Source organism: Gopherus flavomarginatus (assembly GCF_025201925.1).
Source record: "Gopherus flavomarginatus isolate rGopFla2 chromosome 13 unlocalized genomic scaffold, rGopFla2.mat.asm SUPER_13_unloc_6, whole genome shotgun sequence".
NCBI classification, from domain to species: Eukaryota; Metazoa; Chordata; order Testudines; family Testudinidae; genus Gopherus; species Gopherus flavomarginatus.
Window position 1 is genome coordinate 551,692 of NW_026114614.1, and position 23,875 is coordinate 575,566.

At 45.8% G+C, this 23,875-nt stretch overlaps 2 protein-coding genes across 2 annotated transcripts in view; both read right to left on the reverse strand.

Moving 5' to 3' along the window:
• LOC127041863 (zinc finger protein 707-like) overlaps nucleotides 1-14,541 on the reverse strand; it is a 168,240-nt gene extending 153,699 nt beyond the window's left edge. The window contains exon 1 of the mRNA XM_050935655.1: nucleotides 14,406-14,541. The gene's annotated coding sequence lies outside the window, so the exon portion shown is untranslated. The remainder of the gene's footprint in view (nucleotides 1-14,405) is intronic.
• Nucleotides 881-18,769, reverse strand: LOC127041864 (tudor domain-containing protein 6-like). The gene is given in 11 exon segments (XM_050935656.1): nucleotides 881-934; nucleotides 936-982; nucleotides 3,543-3,588; nucleotides 4,475-4,564; nucleotides 5,440-5,558; nucleotides 6,043-6,933; nucleotides 6,936-7,531; nucleotides 8,138-12,217; nucleotides 12,219-12,616; nucleotides 12,619-12,693; nucleotides 18,713-18,769. Coding segments are annotated over 11 exon segments (6,453 nt in total).
• Between the last annotated feature and the right edge of the window lie 5,106 nt (nucleotides 18,770-23,875).

The window sequence follows — 23,875 nt, forward strand, 5'->3', positions numbered from 1 at the left end:
CCCCAGGAGTATAGATGGACTCATTCATCTGACCCAGTATATGGCCATTCTTATGTTCTTATGTTTAATATTCCTGGAGTGCTCTGTACTTATTGGTCCTGTTTTTAAAAAGGGTGTTCACCCAACAGATTGTAGTCAATTAATTATAGATTAAGGAATTGTCCCTTATACACTAAAGTAATGTAGTGGAGAAATCTAAAAGTTCAAGACAAGATAACAATGAACCAGCATCAGCTTTATTCCAGCTTGTTCCATAGTTAGCATAGTTGTATAAATGCAGAGTTCAAACTGAAGTAAATATTACTTACCATAAAGGAGGACAAAACATTCAAAGCAACTGGTGCAAAATATCCTCTAATTTTTTTTACGAGAGCTTTTCTAACAAAGAAATCTCAGTGTTCATCAGAAAGCAGGGTTGCATAATGTACAGCCATTTGTATACATCTGAATAAGCTTCATTTAAGTAAACACAAAAATTTAAATCAACTATAGTTCCAATAGAAATAAAGAGCTTAAGCAATCTACATATGCAAAAAGTTTAACAATCTAGTTATTGCAACTATTGGTGCAACAGACTAAAATATTCAATACCAGAAACTCCACTGGTCAAGGTCTGCCCAAATACTCACTTAAATGAAGGCAGCACAATTTTAAGAAGCTAGATGCCAGCACTATGAAAACATCTACAGATTCCATGTAGGCATTTTGTTGTCTTATACAAGTGTGAAGTGCTATTATAGAAATATGGCATACTAGTTAGACATTATTTGGTCAGCTGCTTGAAAACCATGTTCAAAATACTTCTACAATGTACAACTCCGTAATCTCAGGAAAGTCATGTTCATAAGACTTTTCTTCTCCAACACGTGATGCTTGTGAACTAGAAGCCTTGCTCAGTGGCATTTTCAGGACTGCTGGACAACATATATGGATCAATTACATATATGGACCATTACATCAGAGCCACAACTAGCCCTTTTTTCTAGGAAAAGAAGAAAAAGAAAGACAGATGTAAGAATAGCACCATGAAGATCCAAAAATATACTTACGCAGTAACAGTCACGAAAGAGTGTGACCTGTACGTTTTTTGGTAGTCTGAAAGACTGTAGTACAATTTCAGACCAACTTTGTCTAGTTCATGGTCCTGTACTAAGTTTACCCCAACGATTACACATTCAAAAGACTACTGTGTACAATGAATAATTATTAACTAAGGCAGCTGGAACTTTAGTCAAAGGTGAAGTGATTCAGCTGGATGCAAGTGTGCAATGTTTGCAAGACAGTCTCCATTTTTGTGTGGTATTGTTCAGTTTAAGAGCTAATCCATTCCACCTGCAGGTGGAACATGATAGTCATAGTGGATCTTTTAAAATGTAGTTTAAGATAGTGTTTTATTGATAAAACGTTGATTCTGGTAACATGTACAGTTTGTAGCAGACATTCAGATACTGTGACACTCTGCGGATAGATCAGTTTGTATCTGAAGGTTTTTTGAAGTTAAAACAGTCATTAACAGGACTGAGTGAAAGGGAATCGGCCGCCATTTGCAGACATATACACATCTGACTCTAAGATATCTTGATGAGAGCTTGCTTGCTCTCTCATATGCACACACACAATTTTTTTGTAAACACAGAAAAATGATTAATAGAATATTACAGTTACAAAGTCAAGCACTCAAAAGTCAGCAAATGCCAGCATGATGGTTACCTGTGCACGCCTTGTGCATATGCATTCTAACCATCTAATTACATGATAACAGGACCTTTGCTTCTTTCTATGCACAGGATGGATGGTGCTCAAAGATCGGATATTCAATATTTTATTTTATCCTAATATAATGCACACTATTCATACCTGCTCTGAAGACAGGATTATTAATTCATCTATGGCACTCTCGGGGAGGTGGTAATATCCCCATTTTACACATGGGGAGTTGAGACAGAGAATAAGGTCAAAGGTATTAGCTAGCTTTGGGTGCCCTCAGCCACCTAGGTTCTGATTTTTCAGAATACTTATCATTATATAGCACTCTACAAGTTGAAAGCATAGCTCCTATTGAGCATTCACATCTCCTACTGAAATCAACACATGAGAAACCAGGGCCTCAGTTTGGGCACCCAGAAAATGAGGACCACAATTAGTGACTGCCTGCAGAAAGTTTGGTTTAAGAGCATCCCAGTGTAATCCCAGCATCACATAGGAAATCTATGGCACAGGCAAAGATAGAATCCGGTTCTTTAGGGTAGCATTCACTTCCCTCGATCACCAGACCCACTTTCTCTTCCTGCAATGCTTCTCACTACACACCTTTCAACTTCTGCAAGAAATAATGCAGGACCTTACAGACAACAGTCTCCTTTACTACACAATCCTAATTCATCCCCAGAGCAACACCATCCTGTACACTGAATGAGGCAAAGGACCTGTGGAAAAAATAATTTGTGATCATGTAATTAAAGACTGTCAGAATGCATATGCACAAGGGGGCCAAATTAAGGTTGCACCTTAATCGTGGCATTTCCTCACTTTTGGGGGCTTGACACTGCAGCCTCAATAATTTTTTCAATGTAGTTGTATGTGTAATTTCTTGGGTTTTCAGAAAACAAACTAAAAAAAAAAAAGCAGAAATGCCTTCACATGGCATGTAATCCATCTAGGTGTCAATAAGCAGTGTTGGAACCTTTCAATCCACCACAGATCTCTGTCACTTGAACTAATGGAGTGCCTGATAGCAGTAGTAGGTTGCCATCCTCTATGTGTACATTACAGTACTGAAAAAAAGAATCCTGGCAATAAACCAGACAAACTTAAGTAAACCGGTGCTGCTTGTAGGAAGGTCTATTACTTTTGACTCAAATGCGAAAAGCAGATTAGCTAATAGCTTTTTCAGGCACTTTAAAAAGGCAGGAAGAAAGTATCACCAGCTAAACTTTTAATTTCTAGTATCAGTCTACAGGTTGGCAAGTTAAACCCCATCATCTCAGAGAAAAAACAGAACATAAATTTTCTTGTACTTTTTTTTGTAAGAACGAACAAAAATAAGAGAACAGCTACAAAGAGACCACATGCCTCAGGTGATCAGTAATGGATACAAAGACTTTCATGTGACAGTCACTACCACTTTACAAAGATTTGGGGGCCTACAAGACCTGACTTGGTGATCACAGTTCAACTCTCCAAGTGGAAAAGTACTGAAGAGATAAGTCACAACTGGTACAACTCAGCAGAAAGGCCAAGGATTTGACCAGGCATGAAAACAGAACTATTATTTCCCCTTAGGGATAGTCCTTCCAGACAAGGCAATATGGAGAGTCTTGCACTGTTACTGCCTGCGCTGTACCTGCTAGTGAAGAACCCAAAAAATTATTCTATTGTTACCGGTTAGTCCAGTTGCACTTCACAGCTGGAAATTATTCTGTTTATAATATACTAGAATATCATGCTTTTAGCCTTTTGAATCAAAAGACAGGTACTTAACATCCAACTAACAATGAACTCTTCATATGGCAGGAGTTTAGAAAGTAAAATTGAAGTTCTACCTTTCAACTCTGAGCCCTCCGCTGATAAGGAGTGCAAGCTATCTGCCTAAAACAAAAACAAAAAACACAGGTTCTGTTGAAAGGGACAAAAGCACAACTGCTGAAAGACTTCTTGTATCTGCATCTGATTTAAAAGTAGACTCATTTTTACATTAACATTCAGGTATTCACTCATGCTGAGGTATGAAAATTATTTTCCTATCTCAACCCACTAGAATTGGCTTTGTGTCCATCTTATTTCTTCAAGCCAGGCTTCTATTGCAGGAATGAAGAAGAAGAAAATTGATTCCACCACCGTCTTCATAATAATCAGCATCTGTGACAAATGACTCTGGCATAATTCAAGATTAGGTTCCTGGACGTAATGCCATAACAGCACTGTCCTCAAAGCAAAATACAAATGCAAGACCTCTTTAAGATCATTTCTATTACTAAATAGTTATGAAATATTTCACATTGTTCCTTGTGCAATGTTTCTTTAAGTTCTTTGTTAGCACTATATTGTAAGAACTGATGCACCAATAGCATTACTCAAAACTGCCAAGTCTGACAGCAATAAGCAGTTTCTGCACTTGCTGATATTTCTTCTGCCTAAGACTGTGTTTATTCACTTTCAATATTACCTGTTTTCTGGAACTGGATTTCACACAACCCAAAACAATGTTCCTAATCAAAATAACTAGCTGAGGGCTAGCCAGTTATACTCCACTCTTCAGGTTTTCAAAAAGGAGGGCCACAGAGGTCACGTAGATGCTACAGTGTATCAGGCAGTTTGATGAACTTTAACATTCAGATTTTCCAGATTAAGGTTGGATGGGTGTGGGTGTCATCCCTCATGGTCACACAAAGATTACAACTCTCAATTCCAGACACTCGATATTTTATCTCCACTAGGTTTCCCCAAATATTTACCAAGAGCTATAACACTGTACCTCATATGGACTCTTAGTCACTTCAGGAATGCCATTCCAAACATTCTCAGGATTCACTATCTCCTCATGGCCAGCAGAGAGATTCAAATCCTGCACAGATAAGACATTAACCTTAGTCTAGCAGGCATTACCCGTTATACAGAATACATAGAACACAACAGAACACATTAATGGAAAAAAGTCCACAACTGTCATATCATATCATGTAAAACACTAAGTAGACAATCCTTGTAAAATGAAAGGGAGAAAAGAGTATATAGTGTTCGGTTTCTGGTTTAGACATTTATTCATCTAAAGTGTATAATCAGACATCTGCAGCTACTTTTCAAAACCATTCAAAAATCAAACTAGGAAACAAAGATTTAATAGAAAGTTCTTGAAAACCTTTACACTGGCACCTCCTGGCATCCACTTACCAAGTGAATTTCCATTAAGTCAATCTCCCAATACAAGAGGCAACTGCAACTATGTATTCTAGAAATCCAGAAGCAGCAAGCAATGCTAACTACAGTAAAACCTCAGTTACGCTGAGAATGGAGGTCGTTTGTGTTTGTAACTCTGAAAAAAACGTTATGGTTCTTTCAAACGTTTACAACTGAACATTGACTTAATACAGCTTTGAAGCTTTTCTATGCAGAGGAAAAATGTTGCTTTCCCTTTATTTTTTAGTAGTTTGCGTTTAACCCGGTACTGCTCTGTATTTGCTATGGTTTTTTCGTTTTGGTCTCTGCTGCAGCCTGATTGTGTATTTCCAGTGCCAAAAGAGGTGTGTGGCTGACTGATCAGTTCCTAACATTGGTGTTCGTAACTCTGAGGTTCTACTGTAGCTGTTTTAATCTCTGTAACTGGAACCCCTCTAGTAATCTGAGTCTGGAGAATATGGGATGTACGTGGAGCAACCAAAGCAATTCTAATATACATGGAATCTTTTCTACACATGGAGGGAGCTTTGAAGTCCTACTTACCTTGGTGCCTTCATCAGATATCTCCAAAATATGAGTCTTATACCACTTCAGACATGACCACACCACACAATTGGAGCCAACAGCAAATCCCTCTAGATTACAGGCATGCTCACTTTGCTCTACAAGATTTGAAATGTCACCAAAATTTGCTGTAATAGTTTTAGACTTGATTAAAAACTGTCAACGTATTTAGCTGCCTGTCCGCCTGCTGCCTTTTCTGTCTCTGTTTGCAGGTAAGAAACTACTCCTATTTGTCAGAGTTAGTAATGGATGAATTTTACAGGAGACATTTGCAGTGCTAACTCATTACTAAAAGCCAGGAATTTAAGAGGTTTTAAGGGTGGAACAAATCTAAATCAAGAGTGTCTCATGGACCACAACACTCTGTTCACAGTCCTCATTTCCCAATCCCCTCCCCCCACCTAATCTTAAAATATAGACTTAACATTACAATTAATTTCTTTTCCAAAACACACCCAAAGTCAAATAATTATATAGAAAATTAAGCTAAATTTTGCATGTGCAACTGATTTTTTTAAACAAACTGTTACTGTGCTGTACAGTTTGAGTCTATGGTTCTTTAAAATAATTAAAGGTACATACCTGCACCATGACCAGCTAAAGTTGCATCCTGCTTTTCTCTTATTTCAATTTCTTCTTCATCTGATGGTTTATGCCTCAAGGACTCCCCAATGACAAGAGTAGTTTTATACTCTCCGAACAATTCATGCAAGTCTGGTTTCATCTGTTCCGCACAACTCTTCTCTTGCAAAGTTAGCCATTTCTTACATTTTTCACCTCTGCTATCAGCTTTTCCTACACCATACAGCTCTACAGGGCAAGTAGACACCTGCTTTTTTAAGTCGGTTTTGGCGAATGAAAGCTGATCTGCACTATCTACAGAAAGCTCTAAATTAGATGGTTCCAATTCTAACGGGTCCTTCCTTGTTTCATCATCAAGAGAAGCCTGCACTTCCGATGGCACCAGTTCCAATACCTCTTTTCTTTCCGAACCAAGCAAAGACTGGACTTTGTGCATCTCTGGTTTGTGCATCTCTGGTTCCAGCTCCTTCCTGGCTTCATTACTATGTAAAGTTTTTACTAGAGAAGACTCCACTTCCAACTCAGTTGGTGCAGCTTTCACTTGATGAACTTCAAGCAAGTCCAAGTCCCAATCCACTCTCTCCTTTGTTTCTTCTCCCAAGGAAATCTGTACCTCACATGGTATCAGTTCAAACAGTTCCCCTCTTTCATCACCGCATACAGGCTGTATTTCAAGTGATGACTCCATTTCCAACCACTTCTCTCTATTACTAAATGAAGGTGACACTTCAAGTGATTTCAGGTTCATTAGCTCCCTCGTTTCATCATCCAAAAGCTGTACTTGAAGTGATTCCAGTTCTGACATTTTTTCCTTTGTTTCATCAGTCAAGGAGGTCTGCATTTCTAGTGACTCCAGTTCCAGTACCTCTTCTTTTGTTTTGTCACCAAGGAAGGGTGCCCTTCGAGTGACTCTAGTTCCAGTAAGAGCTTTTTTAGTTCATCAAGTACAGAGTGCATTTGTAACTGCTTCATTTCCAACAGCTTCACATTCTCATCCAGGGAAGGCTGCACCTCAGCTGATGGAAGTTCCAACAGCTCTTTTCTTTCTTCACCCAGGAAAGACTGTACTTCAAGTGATAATTCTAACATCTCTGCTTTGAGTTCAAGATCTAAGTCCTTTGTTTCACTACTGGCAAGAAGCTGTGGTTCAGATGTTTTTGGTTCTACATATATCTTTATGGAAAAAAGAGAGTGATAGCAAAACAAAGGAGTCTCTGCTTTATGAAGTATTTCAAAATTGGTCTGATGCTCATTAGCAGTTTTGAGAATCACTTTTTCTTCAATTTCTGCAGTATTTTGACATCCCTTGTCTGTCAGGTGGAATGGTTCCGCACAAAGTAAAGCATCCTGCAGAGCACTATTTTCCTGCTTGGCATCTCCAGTAGAAGTCACAGCTTTTTCAAGGCAAACAGCATCTGTATTATCTGTCCCTGGACCCTCATTTCTTTCACTGAAATCGTTCTGATTGTTTGCCAAAGTCATGTCAGTGCAGGGCCGCCCGGGGGGGGGGGCGCAAGAGGGGCAATTTGCCCCAGGCCCCAGGCTCTGCAGGGGCGCCCATGAGAGTTTTTTGGGGCCCCTGGAGCGGGGTCCCTCACTTGCTCCAGGGGGCCCGGAAAACTCTTGCGGGGCCGGGCCCCAGAGCTTCTTCCGCTCCTGGTCTTTGCCGGCGGGGGGTCCTTCTGCTCCGGGGGGAAGGACCCCCCGCCAGCGAATTACCGCCGAAGCGGGACCTGCCGCTGAAGTGCAACCCGGTCTTTGGCGGTAATTCAGCAGTGGGGGGCCCTTCCATTCCGGGACCCGCCACTGAAGTGCCCCGAAGACCCACGGCAGGGGTCCCCCGCCACTGAATTACCACTGAAGAGCGCGTTGCACTTTGGTGGCGGGTCCCACTTCGGTGTTAATTCGCTGGCGGAGGGCCCCCGCCACGGGTCTTCGGGGCACTTCGGCGGTGGGTCCCGGAACGGAAGGGCCCCCCGCCGCCAAACAGGGCTGGCTCTAGAATTTCACTGCACGGGGGGCGCCTTGCTGCTTGCCGGTCCCGCGGCTCCTGTGGACCTCCCGCAGGCATGCTCTGGGTGGCCCTGTGTCAGTGTTATATTTCCAAAAACATTTCATCTCTTCATTGATGTTTTTTTCATTACATTCCACTTTAACAACAGATAAGGGAATTTCAGAAGAGTTATCCTTTTGTATTTCCATTACTGTGACCGCTAGTAAATAGTCTGCAGTCATGTCATAGAACTTGTCTTCTGCTTCATTACTCCATGAACCCTCTGGGGAATTAAATCCAGATAGACAGCATGGAAAAGCTTGTATAGGTATTGTAAGCAACTGATCAGGAATTTGTCTAATCATCTCTCTGCCAACAAGTTCCTCAGATCCATAATCCACATGTCTGACAGTTAGGTTGTTATCTTTTATGCTGCTAACTTTTGCTCTGTAAAATTTTCCATCTTCACTATACTTTGCTATGAAAATATCACCACTTCTAATACTACATCTGAACTCATCCACACTGCTTACTTCAAGTTCTCCAGTTTCCTGGAGTTTTTTTTCTAAGTAGTTTATAATTTAAGGGTCAGCCATCTGACACCAAAAGTATTCTGGGCCCTTTACAACAGTAACATAGGTTTCTACAGTCTGAGCTACCTCTGGAGTCTTCCAGAAGAGTGATTTAGTGTCAGTTATACTAGAAGCTTTATTGTTCTCATCAAAAGGCAGAGGTTCACACTGATTTGACACATCAGCACCACTCTCTCTTCTGTCAAGTGCATCTGTTGACTGAGATTCTTCTCTCACTCCAAAGGTTTCATCAATCAAATCCACTGCTATCATACCTTTCTCGTCATAGAGAACAATTTCCCATCTGTCTTTGAGTTTCTCTACAAATTCACAGTTTAGTTGAACTTCACTTGTTCTTTCTGAAAAATAACTCACTGCTTCCTCTGTCCAATTTGTAAACTGTTTAGACTGAACTCCAGACAATGAGGAATGAATACTCATCATTGGAACTGATGAATATTTTTCAAGCAGCCTACTTGTTTCACAAATATTAACTACGAAAGTGTTGCCATAATCTATATATTGTACACTTATCTGTTCATCAGATAGTTTCTCTTTTACCACAGCTCGATACCACAAGCCGTCTTCTGAAAAAACAGCACAAATTAAGTCTCCTACTTGTACCTGTTGTTGACCGAGACCCTCTGTTCCTGTTTCATTGTTTAATCCTTCTGAAATATTGTTAAGTTGAGGCTCATCACTTGCTAATTGAATATAAAAATCTGAAGGGTTATTTACATGAGAAATGTATACTGAAGTTTTCAGACCAGGCACTAAGTTCCTTGGAGGCAAGTCACATATGCTTTTAAGTGGAAAAAGTGTACTATTTTCTCCTTGATTTCTAGTTTTAACAGCATCAGGTTTAACAGTATCAGATTTTATCTCTTTCTTTATAAAGGGAAAAGATTTATTTTCACCTACTTCTTTACCTACTAAGGAAGTACTTGCTGATGGAAAAACGTTATTACTGTTAAATCTTTCCACAGATCCTAGAAACTTGTTTGACAACTCTCTTTTTGCAGCAGGTTGGAAGTGTTTTACATCCTTACATACAAAAGTGGTCTTGGTATTGCACTCTTCTCCTTGGATTTCAGATCTCCAAGTTTTAGTCTCGGACTCTCTCATGTATGTTGCTGATGACTTCATGTTTTCATTCCTCTCTTCTTTGGCATTAATGTTTTTAGAGTGTAGAGTTTCATTTTCTACATATTTGTTAGACTCTCTATTTCTTGCTAAGCTTAAATCCTCTTTCATTTTTGCATTAATTTGAATATTGCCATCATATAGTTCAACTATCAGCTTTCCATCAGATTCTTTTGCTACCACTGTCATCTTTAAAGGCTTATCCAAGACAGTGGTTTCAAACCATGTGGTAGCTTCTTTTGGTACATTAGAGATATCAGATAGTGAACATTTTATGGCTTGTATTGGCAAAAGCAAGATATCATATGCATCATTGGGTATAGGAATCAAGTCTTCTTTCTTTACCACCTGTGTATTCCCAAAATCTACAAAGAAGACTTCTTTATTAGGCTTGGTTTTCAAAACTGCTCCTCTGTACCAGTGATTGTCAGTATACCTTGCAAGATATAGGTTTCCAGGGTTTTGTGACATTTTTAAACTGTGCAGTACTTTTCCTAGTCGACCAATGTTATCTGTGAGCTGTTCTAGGACATTTGCACTTCTGGCAAGTTGGCAGTAAAATTTCAATGGATTGTCAACATGTGTTACATAAATCTCTTCTTCACTTCCAATTTTGATGTCATGCGGAGAATAATAGTAAGAGTGTAGCTGAAAGGAGGATACCAGAGGTTTTTGAGGTGGTACAGGTCTGGCCAACCCTTTCTCTATTAAAAAATGGCACACACTCTGAAAAGGCGTAATTAAATCCACAACATTAAACAGCTCTTTATTGTTTATGGCAGCCAGAGCAAATATTGTACACTTCAGTTCCAAATGATCTGCCCTGAGATCAACAAACTCCTGAAAAGCTAGGATTGCTTTTTCATCCTAAACAAAAGGATCCTGACCATTTGGTTGGATTAAATTGTAAAGGTTGCATCTGAAAGCCTGAGCCTTTAATTTCAGAAAGTTTGCATTAATTGAGCGGAGATTCTCTACAGAAATAATCAAAGCTCTGTACCATTTCTCGTCCTCTGAATACTTGGCTAAACACACTTGACTTGCCCAATGATGTGGCTGTGCTGACGTCTTGCAATAATCCTGAATTTCAGCCATTAATGACTTAAGTTCTTGATTGTTTCTACTCAACTGACACCAAAAGTAGCCAGGACTTTCAGCATACGATATTACCACCTGAACTGTACTACCAACTTCCAGCTGACCTTCATAAGGAGATCCTGGTTTTATTTCCAAGTTGTATTGTATAAGAGAGGAGGGCAGATTTAGGTTTCCCTTAATTTTTTTTTCATCAGGAACTGAGTCACTTGATAAATGGCAAGTTTCTGCAGTAGGCTGGTCTTTGACTGTCAAAGGCATAGAGGGATTCAGTGCTATATTGTCTCTTACTGTTTTGGTTTGCACTCCACTCTTCCTTGATGTTGAACTCACTAGCTCCCCCTTGCCAGCATGTTCTTTGGGATCCTGCCTCAGAGACTGAGCAGATAACTTCTGAAGAGTCTCTGGAATATCAGCCCCTTGGAATTTTGCATAGTCTCCTTGGGACAAAATTTTGCTTATATTTTTCTCCCCTGTTTGAGACTGATCAAGAACTTCAATCACATGCTTGTCACCCTGCATACCCAACACCCGGATCACCAGCTCTTTGCTCTGCACTGTCCTTTTAAAGTGAGCCACAGCCTCTTTACTCCATGTCTCTCCCAGAGGACAGACATCTGCTAAACAGCACTTCAGAGCTACAGCAGGCAGCTCCCTGAACTGAGGTAGCAGCTCCTTCATCTCATCCGAATTCAAGATCTCCCTGTTGCCTCTATCCACCAGGTGCACCTCCACCCCGAGCCCCAGCACACTGGTGATAACGGCCGGATAGTAGGCATTCTCCTTCAGCCGCAGCCAGAACTCGGACGGGTCTCTGATGAAGGACACCCATGCATGGAAGAACACTCCCCCCTTCACCCGCACGCCTGGCAGGTGGGCAGTAGCCGGGTCCCTCGGAGCCGCAGTTGCAGGGAGTGTGTCCGGCAGCGGCCCCGGCTCCTTAGGAGGGGCGGCATCCTCCTCTTCCGGCTGCTCCTGCGCTCCCTGGCTGCCCTGCAGCAGGCTGTGGGCCAGACAGTGGGTCTGCACCCCGTAGAGGCAGTTCAGGTTGAGGCCGTTCTCCCCATACAGGTTCACGTAGTAGAGGTGCTCGAAGGGATTGTAGGCTTCGATGCGGGCGCTCACCGCCTTGCCCAGCAGCAGAGCCTTGAGCCCGCTGAGCTGGGAGTGGGACCAGCCGCAGCCCCCGTCCGAGATGCCCTGCAGGGCGCAAGGGTAGGTCACTACTGGCATGCAGAAACACTCCACGGGCAGGCAGCAGAGGTTAGCCCTGGTGACGAATTCCTTCCTGCCGTGGTCCACGCAGATCACATGGGCCATCAGCCGACTCTGCTCCTCGGGGAAGATCTCCAGCAACAGCGTGCGGTACCACTATGCTGCATGCGGCGCAAGGGGAGCCCAGCTTGGGGAGCGGATCCTGCTCCTGCCTGGCCGCCGTCTCATACATCTGGTGCAAGGAGTCCGAGAGGTGCTGGATCTCCTGGGAAAGGCTCTGCAGCTGGCAATAGATGTGGTGCGGGTCGGAGATCTGGGTCACCAGCACCGGCACAGTCACCCCCAGCTGCAGCTGTGGGTAGAAGAAATCCAGGGTGGCCGGGCCGGGCTGAAGAGTGGTAACAACAGGATATTGCTGAGCAGAAGTAGGGCCAGGGGGCTCCAGCTTGGGCTGACGGGACATTTCCAGGCAGCGCTTGGCCAGGGCTCGGAAGCAGCTGGGAGTGATCTGCTTGGACAGGCCCAGTTGGTTCATCTGGGCCAGCAGCCAAGGCAGCGAAGCAGCTCGAGTAGGACCAGGCGGTGCGGTATCAGCGCCTCTCGGACCAGCCCCGACACCTCCTTGGTGTTTATCTTTCAATCGCTGCCATGGAAGTCGATGTGTTCCGTACTGGCTTACTTTCAGCTCTGCCCTCAAGAAACAAGTTGTTAGGATTTAGAAACCATGGGAAAGAGCCCAAAACTCAAGAGGATTTTTAATTGACATTTGATAATGACACAGAAAGAGGGAAAACCTGAGATCTGAGATCAGTGTTCAGAAATGAAAGTGAAAGGGTGGAAATCTGAGGGATTTTGGATCCATTATGCAAATTATAGAGAGAAAAGTGGAAAATCAGAGGGATTTTATATCAGTTGTTGAGAGGAGGTAAAATTTGAGTGTTTCACATGAATATCTGATAAATGAATAAAGAGAAAATGGGCAACATTTGCAAACATTTTATATTCATATTCAAGAATCTGAAAAAAGGTATAAATCGGAGATTTTTTCAGTATTTTATAATTAGAGAGACATGAGAAAATCTCAAGGCATATTCAATTAGAAATGGACAACTAGAGACAAGCGGGACAAATGTTTAGGGTATTTTATATGACTATATCAAATATCACGTATTTGATAACATGAGAGAAAAACAATAAGATCTGAGGGGAGAGAGTCACTTTCCTGCCAGGGCCTAGGGCTTCCTCCCCCCCACCAGGGTCTCTCACTCACCAGGGGGCTCCAGCCCGGGGGGCTGGTGCGGGCAGAGACCAGGGCTGCCCAGGAGATATGTCTCAGCTGGAGAAAGCCTCCCTCACCCCCGGCTCTGGTGTAGGAATGTGCTATTGGTAGCAGCCTGGGGCTGGACCCTCTCTATGGGGGACACTTGCTCCTCCCTCCCCTTCCTGGCCCTTCCATGCCCTGTTGCCAGCAGAGAGGGCCCCCCCCCAAGCCCAGAGGTGTCCCTGTCTCAGGGCTCCCCCAGCCGCTGCCCATTAACCCTCTGCCCAGTTCAGAAATCACTCGGGGGAACGATTTCCCACCTACACAAGGACAAATCACTGCAGGTGAAAATGGGGGGGAAACACCCCAAACCTGAGATTTGAACTGGCCATTGGCAAAGTGCAGAGAAAATGGAGCACAATCAGGGGAGGGGAACAGGAAACTTCTCAGGGATTTGAGGGAAAGGGGGGGTCACCATGAGTGTTGCTCGTTGCTCTCCAGGGAGAAAGGGGGCAGGACGGGAGAGGAGGGAGTGTCCCCATGGGAGGGGGCAGTGGTAAATCCAAGGTGATCTCAGCCCCACCCCTTTCTCTCTCTGCTCCTCGGGGGTCACCTGCTCTTCTCCCCCCCCCCCCCCCCGGGCCATGTCCGGACTGCACAGACATTTTCCACCAACCCCTTTCCCAGCCCGGTCTCACACCCCCGGCAGCACCTGCCCTGCCCTAAGCAGGGACCCCAGTGGGGCTGGGCCCCTCCCCCCGGCACCCCCCGTGGGGCCCGAGGGCAGAGTCTGGCCAGGCCGGGGGGCGCTGGGCTCCTGCGGGGACAACAGCTCCGAGCCCCCCCCACGGGCGCTGCCCTCTCGGCCCCCCAGGGAGCAAATCCCAGCTCTGCGAAATGCCACGTCACCCCTGGACACTGGGGCAGAGTCACCGTCGCGCCCCAGCCCCGCCCCTGGGGCTCGTTCCAGGTCGTGGAGGCTGCAGCTCCGCAGTGGAGGCGGAGCCCAGGCCAGGCACGCAGGGGTTAATGAAGGGCTCTCCCGCCGCGATCTGAGCATGCCCAGAGCTCAAACGGCACAAACCCTTCTCCGGCCCCGGGAGAGTCTCCAACGGCCCCGCGCGAGCCAGGAAAAGCCACACCGCCCAATGCGTCTTCGCAGCCTGGCTCCGCCTCCCTCGATGACGTCACTTCCGCTCCCAGGAGAGTCAGGAACTACATCTCCCGGCCTGCCCTGGGGCCTTCGTGCGAGCCCAGCTGTGGGCGGTAGAACAAAGCTGGTGCTGCCGCCTCCACGTGAGACGGGAATGGGCTGAGTCGTTGCTGCTCCCCTGGGGGGCGGGATCTGTGCGGGGGGGCCCGGCCGGGGGGGGGTTTCCTCCAGCTGGGCCCCACCCCCTGTGCAGCCCCGGGCTCTGCCCGCCCCAGCCCCGGCCCGGAGCCCCTAGGGAGTGAGGGAGCCCAGGGGGAGAGTGGGAAAGTGACTCTGCCCCGGGGAGCCTCGGAGAAGCCTCGGAGCCACCTGTGCCTCAGTGGAGCTGCAGCAGGATCCTCCCCAGCCCGCTAGAATGGGGGGGTCCCTTTGGGAGGAGGGGGTGTTGGGCGGGGGGCAGAAGCTGGGAGGGAGGGAAAGGTCAGTGGGATGCGGGGGGGGGAGTTGAACTGTCTCTGGGCCGCCAGGAAATTCCGGGGGGGGGAAGGGGGAGGGCAGTTAATTTGATCCTTCAGAGAGGTGTGAAAAAACACCCCCGTGAGCTCTGCAAGATACAGCGCTGCAAAGCCTCAGTGTAATCAGTGCCGCAGCACTGGGAGCGCTGCTCCAAGCGCTGCAAGCTACTCCCGTAGAGGATGTTTTTTACGTGCAGCGCTCCAACCACACTCACACTTCAAAGTGGTGCCGCGTAGCCATACCCTCAGTCACAAGCCCTGAAGCTAGCAAAGGCCTGTGATGATTCTGAACTGCAGCACGAATCCGACTGGGGGATGCCTCCCACTGGCAACTGTTTCAGGCTCCAGTGCCATATGAAGGAGAAACTACAACCCCCCTCAGGGCTTGTCTACATTTACAGTGCTGCAGGATCGCTTCTCCTGTCAGGGGTTGGCTACACTTGCAGGTGTGCAGCGCTGGGAGTTACAGCTGTCTTTGTACAGCTGTGTAGGGAAAGCACTGCAGTGTGGCCGCATTGACAGCTACCAGCACTGCAGCGTGACCACATTTGCAGCGGTGTTGGGAATGGTGCATTATGGGCAGCTATTCCATAGAGCATCTCACCCCATTTTGGAGCCGTGGGTTGTGGGAAGGGGATGGAAGGATGCGGGTCATTCTGCTTCCTGTCCCAATGCCCCATGATGCCTCGCTTCACATCCCAGCAGTCCCTGTTTTTCTGTGCACATTTGGCGCCTTTGTGACTCTCCCAACGGTTTCTGTGCAGCGCAATTTCTGTGGCAAATGGAGCCCAAACTGCTGAGGAATATGCTAACGAGTCTCGCCAGCACATCATGTTTGGCAGTTGAGCTATTCCTTGAGCTCCAAAGTGATGAGGAGTCCAATGATGATAGCGAGTCGCCTGACGCATACAACACGACATTGCTTGTGGCATTCACGGAAATGATCAGCACCGTGGAACGCCACTTTTGGGCTCGGGAAACAAGCACTAAGTGGTGGGATCACATCATCATGAAAGTCTGGGATGACGAGCAGTGGCTGCAGAACTTTCGGATGAGAAAAGCCACTTTCATGGAACTGTGTGAGGAGCTCGCCCCCACCCTGCGGCGCAAGGACATGAGATTGAGAGCTTCCCTGCCAGTGGAGAAGCGGGTGGCTATTGCAGTCTGGAAGCTGGCAACTCCAGACAGCTACCGATTGGTCGGGAACCAGTTTGGAGTGGGAAAGTCAACCATTGGGATCGTTTTGATGCAAGTTTGCAGGGCCATTAATCGCATCCTGCTAAGAAGAACCGTGACTCTGGGGAACGTGCAGGACATTGTAGATGGCTTTGCACAAATAGGTTTCCCTAATTGTGGAGGGGCGATAAATGGGACGCATATTCCTATTCTGGCACCACCCCACCTAGCATCCGAGTACATTAATCGGAAGGGATATTTCTCTATGATTCTCCAGGCGCTTGTGGATCACTGTGGGCATTTCATTGACATTAACACAGGCTGGCCTGGAAAGGTGCATGATGCACCCATCTTTCGGAACACTGGCCTGTTCTGGAAGATGCAGGCAGGGACTTTTTCCCCAGACCGGAAGATCACAGTAGGGGATGTTGAAATGCCCATTGTGATCCTTGGAGACCCTGCTTACCCGTTAATGCCTTGGCTCATGAAACTGTATACAGGAAAGCTTGACAGGAGCGAGGACTGGTTCAACTACAGGCTGAGCCGGTGCCGAATGACTGTGGAGTGTGCTTTTGGCTGTTTAAAAGAGCGCTGGTGATCTCTGTATGGGGGAAGCTAGACCTGGGGGAAAGCAGCATCCCTGCGGTTATATCCGCGTGCTGTACCCTCCATAATATTTGTGAAGGGAAGGGTGAAACATTCAGTCAGGCATGGACCTCCGAGGTTCAATGCCTAGAGGCTGAATTTCCTCAGCCAGAGAGCAGGGCTACTAGAGAGGCCCAACACAGGGCTTCAAGGATTAGGGATGCCTTGAGGGAGGAATTTGAGGCTGAAAACCAACAGTAATGTTTGATGCCTTGCACGGGAGTGAAGTGCAGTGGTTACAATGTTAGTAGGAATCTGTTTTTCCTAAGCTGATTTGTAGTGCCTGTTTCTTTCCTGGGCTTAGGTATCTTTGACTTTCTGCAATAATAAAGACTGTTTTCAAAGCCAAGAATTCATTTATTGAAAAGAAAATAACTTTATTGACAGACACACAACATTTTGGGAACCTGAAAGGACAGGGGGGTTTGGTGGGGAACTGTACAGTCACAGGTTTGAATATGTCCTGTCTGGAGTGCTGTGCAGTGACTGCTGCACTTCAGGATGCTTATACTGCATGGTGATGGGGGTTGAGTGCAGAGGGTAAGGGTCGTAGTTCTCAGGGCTGGTTGCTGAACGTACAGGTGTTGGAGGCAGCTGGTGGAGGTAAGAACCTGGATGCTGGGGAAGGGGGTTTGGAGCTGACACTGGGGCACAAGGGAAAGAGCTTTGGGATGGGGGGGTCGGCGCGGTAGTGCTCTGCCTGCATGGCTGCGAGTGCCTGGATAGAGTCCACTTGGCACGCCAGAATGCTTATCAGCTGCTTTGTGCTTTTCTTCCTGGCTGCTGCATTTCTCTGGCGGATCCTGCTTTCCCTTTCCCTCTCCCTCCAGTCCTGCAGTTTTTTATTCTCTCTGGCAGAGTGATCCATAACTGCTTGCAGCAAGTCATCTTTGCTTTTTAGCAGCTTCTTCCACAGGTTTTGGAGTCTTTGAGCTGTTGATAACACGGGCAGCTGAGAAATCAAGGTCGCTTGAGGAAAGGCAAAAAAGGCAACAGTTAACAGAGGCAGCATTGTTTATATCTCAGATAGTTATTCCCATACAGTGAAGGAGTTTATAGTCTTCACTTTAGCATAATTTTCCCATATCAAAGAGAGCGCACATAACCCACAGGAGCCCCGAAATGGTGAGTAAGGGGGACTGATTGCTTCAGGGCTGTGCAGGGGTTTCTGTGCACTGGAGAAAGCAAACAGCTGCAGGGTGCACCTACACTTAACACTATCCCAACATTATCCACAGGAGTTAATCCTGGAAGATATCTCGCTGCTGCGGGTCACCTGGGAAGGGGGAATGATTGCTTCAGGGCTGTGCAGGGGTTTCTGTGCATTGGAGAAAGCAAACAGCTGCAGGGGGCACCTATACTGAACACTCTCCCAACATTTTCCACAGGAGTTAATCCTGGAAGATATCTCGCTGCTGTGGGTCACCTGGGAAGAGCGGGAAGGTCTTCTACAACAATGCGGATTCTGCCCTGGTCCCTATGCAGCTTGCCTGTGTGAAGCAATGGTCCCCCTACCCCTCGCGGTACAGTGGCACGGACGTGTTAGCCTTACTGGGACAAGGACCACAGTGGCTCTCCCTGTAAACTTGCGCAAGCCCATTGCCCACGCTCTGGCTGAAACTTTTGAAGAGATTACTGAGGCCGATTACCGCAACGTGATAGACCACATCAATGGGCTATTCTACATCTAGGCATGCATGCATGCAGCTCTAACCCTTCCTCCTCTCCCGAAACATTTCCATCCTGAAAATAAAAGCCGCTTACTGGGAACCCGCTCCTCTGCTTGTCCTTCACCAAGTACTGGTTGCTGCGACTGGCTGCCTTCCTCCTGGCTTGAGAAGACCTCCTGGCTGCATGCCTCCTGGGACTCTGGGGTGTCTCCCCCCACCCCAGTACCCTCACTCTTGGTTTCCTTCCCCCCTCCGCCTCCGCCTCCCCCCTTTGCTCTGAAGTGTCCATCGTGGTCCTCGGATTGGCGGTGGGGTCACCTCCAAGTATTGCGTCCAGCTCCTTGTAGAAATGGCAGGTCGTGGGGGCAGCACCGGAGAGGTGGTTTCCCTCGCGGGCTTTGCAATAGGCACTCCGCAGCTCCTTCACTTTAACCCTGCACTGCACCGTGTCCTGGTCATGGCCCCTTTCCAGCATGGCCCTTGATATCTGCCCATAGATATCGTAATTCCTATGGCTGGAGCGCAGTTGTGACTGCACAGCTTCCTCCCCCCAAGCACTGATGAGGTCCAGCAACTCGCCATTGCTCCATGCTGGGGCTCGTTTGGCGTGTGGAGGCATGGTCACCTGGAAAGATTCACTGATTGCACTGCACACTTGGCTGAGCAAACAGGAAGGGGATTTTTAAAATTCCTGGGGAATTTAAAGAGCGGGTCACCTGAGGCCAGGGCAGTAGAGTTCGAACTGATGAGCAGATTGGCTGAGCAGGCATTCTGGGATACCTCTGAATACCTCTGGAGGCCAATAACAGTGCTTTTGGTGGCCACACTGGTGGAGCAGTGCTGCATCACCAGTGCTGCAGTCGTTATTCCCCCGGCAGAGGTGGAGTACATGCAGCGCTGTAGTCAGGAAGATACAGCGCTGTATGTTCCTTGCAAGTGTGGACGGTGAGTAAGTTGCAGCGCTGTAAAGCCATCACCAGCGCTGCAACTCTCCAGTGTAACCCTTCTGCCCCTCTGAGTTGGCAGCAACAAGGGCCAGGTTCAGTATCCAGGGATTCCATTTCAATAACACAATGCATAATCGGCTCGAGCACCCACCCAGTGAACTGGGACACTTACATACCAGACCCCCCTGGGCGCCTCTAGGAGGCAATACTTCCCCTCTCACAAGCACGGCGTCTGAGTGTAGCAAAATCCTTTTAATAAAGGAAGGAAACAACGTAGCATCCCATTGGAGAAACACCACAAAAAGGATTATAACACAAACTATAAGCAAAAACCCACCTCCAAGTACTTTTGGCAATGTCCTTTCCCCCTTAGGGTCTTAAGCCCAATCACCCCAAAGACCAACAACCCGAAAGTCTCTGGTCAGTGCCACCCCAGAATTCAAAAGTTTATCTGCAGAATTTTACCCCCACAGCCTGGGTGGAAATGGCGGGGGGGAAAGTCCACACAAGTTGTTAAGGGGCACCTTACGTGGGCCAGCGCCAACTGCTCTGCCTCTCCATGGAGTTCTGCTGCAGCCTTCACCACGACCAGCTCCACTACACCAGCTGTGCCGCTCCTCCAAATGTCCCTGCAAACCACTTCACTCCGCTCACTGTTCCATGGGCTGCTCCAACATGCTGCAAACTGCTCCGCTCTGCCAGCCGCTTAATTATAGATCTTCAGGCTTCCCCACTAGTTAACACAGCACTCAGTGATTTCAGCTCTTAGTAGGGAAGCGCTGGTGCTGGTGCACCATTGGCTGAACATGAATTCAGCTCAACAGTCTCTAGATGGTCTCTTAATGGAAAGCAAAATTAGCTCTACTCTTTTACAGTGGAGAGAGGAGGCTGTGCAATTGGTGTTCCAGGCCCTCAAAAGGGGCCCATACCATCTGGCACACACACCAATCCTCAACCTCTCTCAAGTCACTGGGTTTTGGAACCCATGTCCCTTGTCTAGCAAGTGTCACTTAATTGATATTGAGACTTCTCTGTCATAAAGCAGTCTCATAGTTCCTCATTCACATAATCAGGTGGCAACACTTTATTTATCCTGCCCCAATAACAAAGAAATTTGGGATCCCAGAGCTGTCAAAATAACCATCCCAGGCTGCCTTGGGCTATGCTGGGTGTGCCCATGCAAATATCTGAGATTTCACACTTCCTGAAATTCTTTCCACACTTCCCATAATTCACCACCAGATGTCAGGGTAGAGCTCATCCTGACTTTGCTTACACCAGTGTAGCCAAGGCCTCAGTGTACTTTAGCCACCTCCCGGAGAGGCCGTAGGTATGGGAGGAGCGCTCCTGTCAACACAGGGCTGTCTGTACTGAGGGTTAGGTCAGTGTAACAATGTTGCTCGGGGTGTGGAAAATCTACACCCCTGACTGGCGCAGTTACACTGACATAAGTTGGTAGCATAGACCAAGCCTTAGTATCTTCTTAGTACTCCTTTACAGCGTTATTCATTATTGCTGTTGAGTATCTCAGTCCCCTTTGCTGCGATATTGGTTTATATGATCTCACAGTCCCAACGTGCACTCGTGAAAACTAAGGCCCCATTTCAGCAAACTACTTCAGTGTACACCTAACTATAAAAAGCGACAGAGTCCTGTGGTACCTTATAGACTAACAGACGTATTGGAGCATAAGCTTCCATGGGTGAATCACATGCATCTGACGAAGTGGGTATTCACCCACAAAAGCTCATGCGCCAATACATCTGTTAGTCTATAAGGTGCCACAGGACTCTTTGTCACTTTTTACAGATCCAGACTACACAGCTACCCCTCTGACTCTTAACTATAACTAAGCCCATTGACTTCAGTGTCGGGCAGATACAAAGTATTTTGCAGAATCAGGGCCTAAAAAGCATACAAAATGTATTACGAACATAGGAATTGCCAGACTAGATCAGACTTAAAGTCTAGTCCAGTCCAGTACCCTATTTCCAATAGCGGCCTATGCTAGGTGCTTCAGAGGAAGGTGTGAGAACCCAGCAGTAGGCAGATGTGGGAAAACCTGCCCCCATACATTAGGTCTCACCCTTGTGTCTTATGATTAGAGATTGGCACAAGCCCTGAAGCATGAGGTTTAATATCCATTCTAAAATTAGTAAGAATAATAATACCTGGCTCTTATATAGATCAATCTCAAAGCACTTCGTAATATTTAATTAATTAATCCTCACAACACCTCTGTGATATGGGGAAATATTATTATCCCCATTTTACAGATAGGGAACTGAGAATGGCTAAGTGAGTTACCCAGATAGCAACGTATGGACTTTAACCCAGGTCTCCCAAGTCCTAGATTAGTGCCCTAACCACTAATTATTTATAATCAAGCTCACTAAGATTTCAAACCTGCAACTCTTAATTAAACAGCGATCACACTGGCTTCAAGGAATACTTACCTGCTTAGGGTTGCAACTTTGTGCCCACAATTAAAAAAAAAATACATATATTCTATAACTACAACATTAAAGATAAACTTATCTGTCAAGTCACCTCCATTAGCTTCCCAAGTGCCTCTGTGGTCATCTTGCCTTCAGTCCTCATTCTCGCTGTCTTTTCTGCATGTTATGATTATTATTTTTTATATTATTTATACACTCAATGCTCAAAGATGAGCTAACATCATGCGGACAGATTTCAGAAAATAAAAAGAGATGCAGACCCAGGGACTCAAAGGGTTTCTAGTCAAGGGCTCAAATCCTGAGAATGCTGGCACATTTGCTTGATTTTATGCACATATGTAGTTCTACTGGATAAATTTAAGCATGCGTGTATGTGTTTGCAGTATCAGGACCTAAAATACAGACAAAGACAACTAGTGATAGCAACAATTGGGTAGGAATAGAGGGAGAGATGGACAAAGCTTAAAAATATATCATTCAGATACTTAAGGCTAGCTAGTACATCTCTACCTCAATATAATGCTGTCCTTGGGAGCCAAAAAATCTTACCCTGTTATAGGTGAAACCATGTTATACTGAACTTGCTTTGATCCATTGGAGTGCGCAGCCCACCCACCCCCACCCCTCGAGCACTGCTTTACCACATTATATCCAAATTTGTATTATATCAGGTGGGGTTATATCGAGGTAGCGGTGTATGTTCACATGTTGATGGTTCGTCTCTATATCATGCATGCTATGCCCCCAAACCCACACTGTCCTGTGAATAATTTGAGAAATGTAAATAGTCCTGCTGGTATCAGGCTGTCTGGAGTGGCTCAGCTCAAGGAAGACTGCCAGAAAACAGGGTAGACACCCCGAACTGGGGGTATGTTCTATAATTAGTTTTCACCAAGCCAGTGCTATTCTTAGCATGGCATCACAAACAGTCCTCTTAGATGCTCCAGTCTATCCTGCCACCCAGACAAACTGGACTTAGTTATAAATGATCACTTACACCAAAGATCACATCACATTTAGCTTGCTTCCAGTCCCAAGGGACCAGTGACTTACCCCAGACCAACTGGCACTCTAGCTCTTACACCAAAGACAACACTGATAGCCAATTCTATAGTAAACTAACTAAAGATTTATTAGCTAAGAAAAGGAAGTGAGTGTAACTGAGAAGTTAAAGCAGGTAAAATATATGCACAGGTGAGTCAGTTTGTAATTCCAAATGGTAGCAGCAATGTTAAGGCTACCCAGAATAACTCTGGGGATGTCTCCTCATTCAGTCATTCTGCTCTATTAGAATCTAAACAATCCAGGATGCCAAGTATCAGAGGGGTAGCCGTGTTAATCTGTAGCCACAAAAACCAACAAAGAGTCCGGTGGCATTTTAAAGACTAACAGATTTATTTGGGCATAAGCTTTCGTGGGTAAAAACCCCATTTCTTCAGATTCATGGAATGAAAATTACAGATATAGGCATAAATATACTGGCACATGAAGAGAAGGGAGAACCACCTTACAAGGGAGAACTAGTGTTGACAAAACCATTTCAGTCAGGGTGGATGTGATCCACTCCCAATAACTGATGAGGAGGTGTCAATACCAAGAGAGGGAAAACTGCTTTTGTAGTGAGCTAGCCACTCCCAGTCCCTATTGAAACCCAAATTAATAGTGTTAAATCTGCAAATGAATTGTAGCTCGGCAGTTTCTCTTTGAAGTCTGTTTTTGAAGTTTTTTTGTTGAAAGATGGCTACTTTTAAATCTGTTATTGAATGTCCAGGAAGATTGAATATTCTCCTACTGGCTTTTGTATGTTATCATTCCTGATGTCTGATTTGTGTCCATTTATTCTTTTTACATAGAGACTGTCCGGTTTGACCAATATACATGGCAGAGGGGCATTGCTGCACATTATGGCATATATCACACTAGTTATATATGTGCAATATATTTATGCCTGTATCTGTAATTTTCACTCCATGCACCTGAAGAAGTGGG